This window comes from Megascapheus bottae, chromosome 25, assembly GCF_031878675.1.
Source record: "Megascapheus bottae isolate mThoBot1 chromosome 25, mThoBot2.hap1, whole genome shotgun sequence".
Taxonomy (NCBI): Eukaryota; Metazoa; Chordata; class Mammalia; order Rodentia; family Geomyidae; genus Megascapheus; species Megascapheus bottae.
The window spans coordinates 9,931,375-9,943,610 of NC_143533.1; the positions used below are offsets into that span (position 1 = coordinate 9,931,375).

The window sequence follows — 12,236 nt, forward strand, 5'->3', positions numbered from 1 at the left end:
GAACATTACTTAATTTTTTATGCTGATCGGCCACATTTTGATTATCTTATTTAATTTAGGATGACAGAAATTATTAGAGACATTAATACATTGAATTGATAGAAGATCTTAAACTCATCCTATGAAAGAATTTGACAGTAGTAGAAATGTTTGGTCTAGAAAAGTGAAAATAAAAGAGAGTTGTCACATGAAAAAAGACTTTCTTATTATTGAACTTGTCTTCTACTGAAAGTGAAGATGAAAGCTATCATTTAGGTACAGAGTAACTCTAGGAACAAAAATAAGGTGACTTTTAAAGTGTTTGGCGATCCTGGTAACATCATCCTGTAATTATAAATAAAGCCTGGAGTACCATCTTCAGAAACATTTACCAAAAAAAAAAAAAGAAACATTTACCAAAACTTTGTACCTGGCGCTGTGACTCAAGGGGTAGGGCAGTAATGTTGAGCTAAAGAGCTCAGGGATAGTGCCCAGGCACAGAGTTCAAGCCCCACGACAGACAGACAGACAGACAGACAGACACACACACACATACACACACACACACACACACACACACACACACACACACACACACACAGCTGTCTGGTAGACTTTTGGCATGTACTGACCTAGTGGTTGGCCCAGAGTTCAAGCTCCACGACAGACGGACGGACGGACAGACAGACAGACACACACACACACACACAGCTGTCTGGTAGACTTTTGGCATGTACAGACAGACAGACAGACAGACACACACACACACACACACACACACACACAGCTGTCTGGTAGACTTTTGGCATGTACTGACCTAGTGGTTGGCCCAGAGTTCAAGCCCCACGACAGACAGACAGACAGACAGACACACACACACACACACACACACATACACACACACCGCTATCTGGTAGACTTTTGGCATGCACTGACCTAGTGTTTGTGTCCACAACTTTTTGGGAGTGACTAGAAATTATGAAGTATATTAACTTGCCATTTTGTTAAAGCTCAAATTTGAAATTCATGTATTATGGGGATAAATGATTTATGTACTGTATGAACGCAACTGCTAACCCTATCTCTGAAAAATTCCTAATTTACCAATTATGAATTACAAAGTAACTTTTATTATGGATCTACTTAAAAGTTTTTATTTGTGCTTTATTCTGAGATTTTTTTGGGGGGGTTGTGGGTCATGAAAAATTTAAAGGCTTTTGAGAAATATATTTAGTAGTGTGTTTTGGTCATTTTTTTAAAAAAAGATTTCAGACAATCAAGATTCTGCCGACGTTGATCCTCAAGAGCATTCATTTACCCGGACCATCGATGAAGAAGCAGAAATGGAAGAGCAGGCTGAGCGAGACCGGGAGGAGGGGCATGTAGAACCAGAGGATGAAGAGGAAGAGCGGGAGCATGAAGTGATGACAGCTGGCAGTGAGTGCACCCTTCCTTCTTTCGAAGTGAACACCCTGTGACAGCCTTTTTTTTCCATAGGAAAACTGACTAGAGAGCAAGGCAAAGGGCCTATGTAGTTTTTCTGAAAGAAGTTGACACCATACTAGTAATAAGAATTGCTTTAGCTAACATGTTAGGAGGTCGCTTACAAGTGTGCCAGTACCATCCTAAAGCTTTTGTAGTGTGTGTTCTAGACCAATAAGTTTTGGAAACAAGAATGTCAGTATCTGTTCCTTATGCATAAAATTACTATTCAGACTTTTCTGTGGAGAGGAAGGGATCATCTTGCTGTGTCTCTTAGGAGAGTTAAGATTGTTTTCCATATGTAAAACTTTAAAGATTATAAATTCCAACTACATTGCTATTTCAGTAGGGAGCAAGAGATGAGAGCAATAGTGAGACAGTAGTGTGAGGATGCCACTGGGTAAGTCATGAAAACGTCAAGATTTTATAATCCAAGGGGCTGGAAGTTTGGCCTAGTGGTAGAGTGCTTGCCTAGCATCCACAAAGACCCAGGTTCGATTCCTCGGTACCACATACATAGAAAAAAGCCGTAAGTGGTGCTGTGGCTCAAGTGGTAGAGCTCCAGCCTTGAGAAAGTCCAAGGATAGTTCTCAGGCTCTGAGTTTAAGCCCAGGACTGGCAAAAAAAAAAAAAAGATTTTATAATCCAAGGCTCCAGATAACTTTTAAGGTGATTATATGTTTAATGAGATATATCAAAGCTTTTAAAGAATTCATTAATGTCCTTTGAGTGATTTGACTATTTTAAGATAAAGTGGATATTATGTCTGTAGCTGAAAAAAACATGGCCTGCTGTGTAGTGGTGTTGAGATTCAGTTTATTCCAATCAACTTGACACTTATTGTCAATTTATTTATGTTCTACATACTCTAAAAACAATGTTGAAATGTTTGTAAGACAAGACCACTTTAATTAAAAAATAAGCAAGATTCAAATGGGGAAAAAGTTCTGACACTGTGAGAGAGAACATTGTATCTTAAAACCTATGTTGAGAGAATTTTTGCAATTGAACTTAAAATTCAGTTTAGAAATTCCTAGTAGTTACTAAGATCAAAGAGAGCAACCCAGTAACAAAATAGATCCTTCAATTAAAGAAAGCATAGTGGATACTGAGTAATAATTTTGAAAGGGCTATTAGACCCAAACAGTACAAAATCAATGACTCAGTATTTGCGTACCCAATATTAAAGACATGGTATTGGAAATATAAACATAACTACATAAACATAAAAATCTGACTTTATAGGCATAATATTTTATCACATAGATTAATATGTATGTATGACATACAAACCCTCAGCTAATTTAATTATGTTCTAAAATCTAAGTGCCAGTGACTATATATAGAGATTCCCTTCTTGAATACTTGTTTAACATGTCATTTGAAATATGATGTAAAAATCAATGTTAATAAATTCTTTAATTAAAAAATAATATTGAAAGTACCAGTGATACTTGAACATCCGTTATATATTGGGCAGTGGGTCAAGGGCTTCATAGAGATTAACTCACAATTCTAATGGTAATTATGAGATAAGTTCTAGTTTTATTCGATTGTAAACACGAATAAATTGAGATTTATGGAGGCAAAACTACATTCTCTGGGTCACAATAACAACTATAGAATTAGAACCAGATCTGCTGAAACTCCAATGCCATTATCCTAATTACTAGTCTTTGAAGGTTTTTTAAAAATAATTTTATAGAAGGGATTTTAACAACATGATTAAAATACTATCTTAATAATTTTATAAATTTGCAGATCCAATTTTAAAATTTTAATTTCCATATTAACAAATGAGCTCAGCATTTTACTAACTTTGGTCTGACTTTCCCATTAAGAATGCTACTCTAGCTAGGCACCAGTGGCTAATGCCTGTAATCCTAGCTAGTCAGGAGGCTGAGATCTGAGGATTGAGGTTTGAAGCCAGCCTAGGCAGAAAAATCCCCATAAGACTCTCATCTCCAATTAACTACTTAAAAACCAGAAATAATGCTATGGCTAAAGTGGTAGGACGCTGGTCCTGAGCACACCAGAGGCTCAGGAACGGCACCCAAGCCCCGTGTTCAAGCCCCACAACTGACAAAAACAAAGAATGCTACTCTAAACTTGAAATTTTTAGAAAAATTTCTAAATTTAACCATGGTTTTCAGCTATTGAGAAATATCTATTACTATAACATCAGTGTGCATTAAAAACTTGCTAACTCCATTAATATTCCATATTTGTGAAATAAGAAAGAGCTGACATCAAATAGACCTTCTTAATGATGACTTTAGACTGTGGAGTCAGTCTTGCCTATGTAACATAACCAGATATTATTTCAGTAAATACTTTTATATTTAATGCTTTTAAGATACAGCAAAGTGTGGACATTAAAAATTATATGTACTGTGGAAGGAGAGATTGAGCTTTTCACTATATTTTCTTTGAAACCTGTGAATCTAGTGCTTCATGGGCTTTATTGGGCTTTAAAATAATTAGCTAGAAGCCTTGATAAAAGGGCAGATTCCTAGGCTCTACTCTTAGATCTTCTGATTCAGAAATAAGAGATTGGACTCAGAATTCATTTTCTAACAAGTGCTCACACAAACTGCTGCTACCAGTCCGGAACTCACTATGAAATCTACTGATCACACTCTACTGATCAAACTTGTTGAAACTGTAAGTGGGGGGGGGGCAGTATGGAGAGATGTACTCTTTCTTAGTTCTTATGTGGTCTTTGATTGGATCTAGGAATCTAGGAATTTTTATTTGAATCTAGGAATTAAGTTAACATAAGAACTGATAAAATGCATGTTTTATTAATTTTATAAAGTACATGGAGATCTTCACAAGGGTATAATCTTAACGAAATGACAAAAGTGGGCTATTGACATGCTGTGGTGGTAGAGTGCCAATCTAGGAAGGGTGAGACCCTGGAGTTGATATCCCAGTACTACTGAAGGAAGATAGGGAGAAAATAATATGACCAAAGAATTATGCTTACATAATCATTTGTACACAACAAGAGATTGATGAAGGAATGATTGAGATTTATGGGTATCTGGACTAGAAAAATGAACTCTAGGCATGTTTCTAAGAGATATATTGGGGCTGCTCTCTGGTTGACAGTGTGTGAAGGAGATTCTTCCCAAAGGGTTTACAGTGTTTGGGTAAAGACAAGTTAAAGAGCATTTTCTTCCCTTTCCTTTTCCTTTTCCTTTTCCCTTTCCCTTTTCTTTTTTTTCTTTTTTCTTGTCAGTTCTGGGGTTTGAACTCAGCCTCCTTAGTAGCTAGGATTACAGGCATGAGCCACCGCGCCCAGCCAAATTGTCATATTCTAAGACGACATGGGTTTGGAGGCATGGCTCATTTGGTAGAGTGCTAACCAGTGAGCAAAAGCATTAGGTACTGAGTTAGAACCCTGGTCTTGAACAACAACAAAAATGACATGATCTTAATTCTTTCAAAATACAGTCAGCTAAATTTAAATTCTATAACGTTGTATGACTATTTCCTATGAAAAGTATAATGTTTTAATACGTTTAATATAATGTTAAGTCATTATGTTATATTTAATGTTGAAAATATGATTTTTCCCTCCTTTTGTATGGTTATGATCCAAACTTTTTGACCATTTTTATTGTTATTTTCTTTGCTCTTCTCTCCCCATGTGTTAAGACCTTGTTTTTGTGTTGCATGTTACAGAAATCTTTCAGTGTTTCCTCTCAGCCCGTGAAGTAGCTCGTAGCCGAGATCGAGATAGAATGAACAGTGGGGCAGGGTCTGGGGCTCGAGCTGATGATCCACCTCCACAGTCTCAGCAAGAGCGAAGGGTCAGCACAGACCTTCCTGAGGGTCAGGATGTGTACACTGCTGCCTGCAACTCTGTGATCCACCGCTGTGCCCTGTTAATATTAGGAGTAAGTCCTGTGATTGATGAGCTCCAGAAGCGAAGGGAAGAGGGACAGTTGCAGCAGCCTTCTACAAGTGTGTCTGAAGGGAGTGGACTTATGACCAGGTGGGCCTGACTAGAAACTTAGAAATTAGCATTTTCCCTTTGTTATTCTTTATTGAAATGTTTCTCAAAAGTTGGTGTTCTGAAGTTACCAAAGACAAGAAGAAATGTAAATCGACTGGGATGAATTTACAGAAACAGAAACAGGGATACCAGAGCAGCATGGAACATAAACTTCTGATTATATGAGGAAGCAGTTTTTCACACATATGAAGTTAGCAGTTGAAATGTATTTTCATCTCTACTTCAGTGTGTGTGATATTAGAGAGTAGAACTCGGATTTGGGGCTTTGTGCTTGCTAGGTAGTATTCTATTGTTTGCTCCCTACTTGCAGCTTTTTTTTTTTTTTTTTGCTTTTGTTTGTTTAAATAAAGGGTTGCTTTTGGCCTGAGAAAGCCTAATCCTTCAGCTCCTGTTTACTCTTTCCATTGTAGTTAGGATGACAGACAGTTGCCACTATGTACAACTCTTTCTGTTGAAATGGAGTCTTGGGAACTTTTTTGCCCAGGCTGGCTTGGAACCTCAGTCTTCCTGAATTCTGCCCCCTGAATAGTTAGTTGGATAAATGGTATGAGTTGCAGGTGCTTGGCCCATAAAGTTATTTTGATATCCAAGCATAAAACCCTTTTAAATCACAAGACTTTGATCAACAGATACAATTACTTGCCCATGTGTATATATCATCTGTGTTACTAGTTGCATTCAGTGTTGTGTTCCCTAACACCTTCGAATCAAAAAACTTTCCTTTGTCCATGTTGAGACAGGAGTGAAAGTCTTACTGCAGAGAATCGGCTAGTCCATGCAAGTCCAAGTTATAGATTGATCAAATCGAGGAGCGAGTCTGATTTGTCTCAGCCTGAATCTGATGAAGAGAGTTATGTCCTGGTAGGTATTTTTACATTCAATAAAAATTTTTATTTTCAAGATATAGATATATAAGGCTTGGCTAGAGAAATTTATGTTTAGACATAAAACCTTCACAAAGAATAGAATAGAAATGAGATCTGGATTTGTATATATTTATATATGTTTAGCATACATGCATACATTTCACACAGGTGTATGCTCATCACTTAATGATTTTTTTCTTTGGACCTAACTTCTTCCTGGACTTTAAATTCATATGTTGACTCCTTGAAGCAGATGTGTCAGGCTACTCCAATCTTAAGCTATCCAAAAAAGTGAATTCATCTTTCAGACCTTTTTCTATATTTCTTTTTTTCTCTATTTTCTCTTCTCTATCTCTCTATTTTAATAAATGGTACTATTTATTACCCAAGCTGGAAATCTGGGATCATTTTTTTTTGGGGGGGGAAAGGGGGATTGGTCATGGGGCTTGAATTCAGAGCCTGGATGAGGTCCCCAAGCTCCTTCATTCAAGGCTAGTGCCCTACCACTTTGAGGCACAGCACCACTTCCATTTTTCTGGTAATTAATTGAGGATGAGAGTCTCATGGACTTTACTGCCTGTGCTGGCTTTGAACCACAATCCTTAGACCTCAACCTCCTGAGTAGCTAGGGTTGCAGGCTTGAGCTACTGGTGCCTGGCTTGGGATCATTCTTTACTCTTTTTTTCTTTATCCCCTGTTTTTATCACCTTCCGCTCCTCATCTAACTAGTTGAGTCTTGAAATGTTTACCTTTAATGTTTCTAATGATGTCCTCTCTATCTTATTGTTTCTAATGATGTCCTCTCTATCTTATTTACCATTGCTGTCTTCCAGACTTTTTTTTGTCCTTTGATTTATGCAGCGGACTCTAAATGGTACCCCTCTACCTCCTATTATGTCTTAATCTCCTACATTTCACTAATATATCTAAAATGAAAAGCTGTTTGTATTTCTTCTCAGATATAAGCTATTTATATCTCTTCTCTTAGTAGATCTTGGTTATTTATCAGAAAAGGCTCAAAACATAGACTGTAGGCATTTAGGGAGAATAACAATTGAGTAAGGTACTGATTTATTTTTACAAAAAATAGGATGTAAGATAAGGTAACTGCTTAAATAGAGTGAAATATATATATGTATATATATATTTTTTAATTTTTATTTTTTAGGTCAGTCCTGGGCCTTGAACTTGCGGTCTAAGCACTGTCCTTGGGCTTTCTCAAGGCTGGAGCTCTACCACTTGAGCCACAGCACTACTTCCAGCTTCTTTCTTTTCTTTCTCTCTCTTTTGTTCGTTCATTCTTTCTTTCCCAGTCCTGGGCTTGAGCACTGTCCTTGGACTTTCTCAAGGCTAGAGCTCTACCACTTGAGCCTCAGCACCACTTCCAGCTTTTTCTTCCTTTCTTTCTTTCTTTCTTTCTTTCTTTCTTTCTTTCTTTCTTTTTTTTTTTTTTTCCTTTTGCCAGTCCCAGACTTGAGCTCAGGGCCTGGGCACTCTCCTTGGGCTTTTTCAAGGCTAGAGCTCTACCACTTGAGCCTCAACACCACTTCCAGCTTTTTTCTATGTATGTGGTACCGAGGAATTGAACCCAGGTCTTCGTGCATGCTAGGGAAGCACTCTACCACTAGGCCAAACTCCTGGCCCAACTTCCAGCTCTTTTCTATGCATGTACCGAGGAATCAAACCTGGGTCTTTATGCATGCATGCTAGGCAAGCACTTTACTACTAGGCCAAACTCCCGGCTTGAAAAATATTTTAAAAATTGCTTCTAAGAAACTTTAGAACCATGCCCGGTGGCTTACGCTTATAATCCTAGCTACTTAAGAGGCTGAGATCTGAGGATCCTGATTCAAAACCATCCTAGACTCTTACCTCCACTAGAAAACTGGAAGTGAATCTGTGGCTCAAGGGGTAGGACAGTAGCTATGAGCTGAAGAGCTGAGGGATAGTGCCCAGGCCCAGAGTTCAAGCTTCATGACTGATAAAGGGGGAAAAAACAAACAAACAAAAAAAAACCTTTAGAGACTTGGAGACTTGTACTTGATAATGGATTTTCAGTTCATTTTATCTATTTTCCTGTGTGATGTATTCTATATGGCACAACTTCCCGGGTTTAGTGACATGGAGGTGGCACTGCCATTTCCGTGTGTGTGTGTGTGTGTGTGTGTGTGTGTGTGTGTGTGTGTGTGTGTGTGTGTGTAACAGGCTTTACCATCTCTATATAATACCATGTCAGTGCTGGGTTGAAGCACTTGCCTAGAATGCTCATTGCTCTGAGTTCCATCCCCAGCCCTACAAGAAGACAAAATGGCCAACATGGCTCATTGTTCAAAGTTTACTACTGAAGAGATGTGTGACAACTCTAATAGAAGCATTTTTAGACAGGGTGATCTGTAGTCCCCAATTTTCATTCTGAAATTCCTCTATTTGTAAATTAGGATACATGATAATTTTTTTTTGTTGGTTGGTCATGGGGCTTGAACTTGGCCTGGATGCTGTCCCTGAGCTCTTCAGCTCAAGGCTACCGCCCTACCCTTGAGCCAAGTCCCACTTCCCATTTTCTAGAGGTTAATTGGAGATAAGAGTCTCAGATTCTTTTGTGCCTAGGCTGGCTTTGAACCTTAATTCTCAGATCTCAGCCTTATGAGTAGCTAGGATTATAGGCATGAGCCACCATACCTGGCTATAATAAAATATATTTTTTTAAAGATTTAACACCAGGGTATTGTTTAATAGAAACTTCAGTGCATAAAAGAAACCTCATCTGAGAGAAGTTGAATAGAATCTTCAAGAAAGTATCACTGTATTATGTTGTTTTAAATTTTTCATATACACTATACCTTTTTTTGTTTTTGGTAGAATCAATCCAGGGCCTGGGTGCTGTGCTTGAGCTGTTTTTTGCTCAAGGGTAGCACCCTACCGCTCGAGTCAAAGATCTTCTTAAAGCTTTTTGGTGGTTGGAGATAAAAGTCTCATAGACTTTCTTGCCCAGGAAGGCTTTGAACCATGATCCTCAGATCATAAACCACTAGTACCCAATGCCCTCCCTTTCTTCAAGTATCCCTCCCTCCCTCTCTCCCTTCCTCCCTCCCTCCCTCCTTCCTTCCTTCCTTCCTTCCTCTGTCTGTCTGTCTGTCTGTCTGTCTGTCTGTCTGTCTGTCTGTCTCTCTGTCTCCAGTCCTGGTACTTGAAATCAGGGTCTGGGGCACTGTCCCTGAGCCTTTTTTTTTTCCTATTATGGATTCATCACAACACATTATCTTCTGTAAACACCTAGTCAGGGCTAGTACATGTTTTGAAAAGAGGGAAATGCTGCTCAGGACAGAGCTGTGATTTTGTAAAGTGGAATGTTGCAACAAGACTTGGATATTTAGATAGTATATTATAAAAAGGTCAGACTGTAAATGGAAAATGAGAAACAATCCAAAAAGAATAGATAACATCAGTGAAAAACTTCTTTAACTTGATTATCTTTAACTTGATGCATCTTGGCTTCTGTTTGATTTCATGTTTCCTAAATTGTATGTGAGGGCTTTCTGGGAGTTGTTTTCATTTTATATTTATATGAATTTTGTTATTATAAATTGACTGGTGAATAAGTATGACATTGCTATAACTACATGCCTTACTTTTTATTCTAATATTTCTCATTGTAGTACTGAAATACAGTTTTCACCTAAACTTTACTTTTCACTTTTATTAGAGTGGCAGACGAAATGTTGATTTGGATTTGGCATCATCTCATAGAAAGAGAGGCAAGTATTAAGAAAATATTAATATCTGTTTCACTTAAATATGGTTATGGTTATTTAGACCTGTATATTTCAGTCTGATATGTAATTGCTGAGAATAAGAATCATTTTTTCACAACTATTAAAAGAAAAATCATTTTTAAAAATGTATGGCCTCTAAAATTCTGAGAATGTTTATTTTATTAAGAGTTAATAATTGGGGGCCAGGAATTTGGCCTAGTGGTAGAGTGCTTGCCTAGTATTCACGAAGACCTGGGTTCAATTCCTCGGTACCACATGCATAGATAAAATTCATAGTGGTGCTGTGATTCAAGTGGTAGAACTCTGGCCTTGAGAAATCTCAAGGACAGTGCTTAGGCCCTGAGTTCAAGCCCCAGGATTGGGAAAAAAAAAAGGATTCTGTCTTTCTGTGTGTGTGTATGTGTTTTATAAGAACATACATATTTGAAGTCTGATGGAACTCCAGAAACAGTGGCTTCCATGGTGTGAGGAGAGGCTATATTTCCATGTTTTTAAAAATATGAATTAATATATATTTAATGTATAAAATTATTAAAATATATAATTCATTAGAATAATTTTATTGTTATGAAGGTATTGTATAGAGAGGTTACCATTTCCTTAATTTTCCTTGTTTTATTTCACTGACAAGAATTATTGTACTCTAAGTGGTGTTAGGGAGGTCTTCTCTTTTCACTTCTAGTTTCCATATATACACATATGGACATATACACATACACACAAGCTTTCAAACAGAAGTTTGGAGCTTTACTCACCATACTTTGGCTTCTGAACAGAAAGCATGTAATATATGAACTGATTATTTAAAACAAACTTTTTCCACTTGTGTAGTGTTATTAAGAAGTTTTTGTGAGACAGTGAATTATCAGTTACGTCATCAATGTAAATAGAGGAAATTTGTCATTTGAGGCAATATAAATCCATTGATAACGAAGACTCTCTTAAATACCACTTTTTACTAGGCACTTTTATTTAAAACCCTTTATACTTTGGATGTGAAAATGTGGACTGTTAAAAATTGTCATTAAGTCAGTTTTCTAAAAGCTTGTGTGAAGAAAAATTTATTCTGTGATATTAAATCTTTTTCCAAAACTGAATTTTTTTTATAGCTTTCATAACAGAAGGTTAGATTTCTCTCTTTAAAAAAAATGAGGAGAAACCTGAGGAATGACACATACACAATTGTTTATTTTCATTTATATAACTCAGAAAAAAAATTTCACTAGACCAAAACTTGACAATGTGCATTTAATTGCAACTAGAATACAGAGAATATTTTAAATTTTGAAATACAGGAATAATGAACAGAGCTGGTACTTTCTTTATTGATAATCTTTTAAGATCATAGTATCAAAAATGCTTGAGTAAAAAAATAGATTACAGGATATTTGTGTTACCAAAGAAATAAGTAATATGTAATATGCATTATATTATTTTACTATTCTTTGAAAGCTGATAATTCCCTTGATTTAGGATCCCTTCCTAATTTTGCTCAACTCAATGACTTGTTTAAAAGTTGCATTTGATACTGGAGAGAATATAACAGCAGGCTTGTTGAGTAACACAGAGGACCTAACTTATGGTTTAAGAGCCTATAAGTAATAGTCTATTGACTAAATATATTTTCTTCTCTCAAATTTTTGTACTGTTTTTTTACTGTTTATTTATAGAAGTATAATTTGAAATTTAGTCCCTGTTAAATTATATTAGCATGTAGTCAATTAGTATCCTTTGAATAAAATGATATGCCATTCTTAACTTTGAATGAAGAGTTGCCTAAGTACATTTCTCATAGTTTTGCTTATAAATAAATATAAATGGGTCCAGATACTAATCTTAAGTTAATGGGCAGATCTTCCTTTCACTGCTCAACGCAATAACAATATTTATAAACTTACTGGAACTCTTTTGAAAACAGAAACCAAATAGTGAACCTCATAGAATAAGTGTTAAACCTTCTTTTAATTACCTAGTTGGGAAATTATAATGGAGTCAAATTTTCATTTTCCCATTTCATGTGAAACCAATTTATTGTAGTATTCATAGATTGGCAAGAAATCATTTTTCAGTTTCATAAAAACCTACCATTTATAGATCAACTTCATAGTTAGC

At 36.5% G+C, this 12,236-nt stretch overlaps 1 protein-coding gene across 11 annotated transcripts in view; it reads left to right on the top strand.

The window, feature by feature from the left end:
* Herc1 (HECT and RLD domain containing E3 ubiquitin protein ligase family member 1) overlaps nt 1–12,236 on the top strand; it is a 183,000-nt gene that overhangs the window by 80,394 nt on the left and 90,370 nt on the right. For all 11 annotated transcript variants that reach the window (XM_090358216.1, XM_090358217.1, XM_090358226.1 and 8 more), the window contains 4 exons: nt 1,245–1,416; nt 5,152–5,464; nt 6,226–6,346; nt 10,055–10,106. In XM_090358216.1, the coding sequence (XP_090214342.1) occupies nt 1,245–1,416; nt 5,152–5,464; nt 6,226–6,346; nt 10,055–10,106 (658 nt within the window). The remainder of the gene's footprint in view (nt 1–1,244; nt 1,417–5,151; nt 5,465–6,225; nt 6,347–10,054; nt 10,107–12,236) is intronic.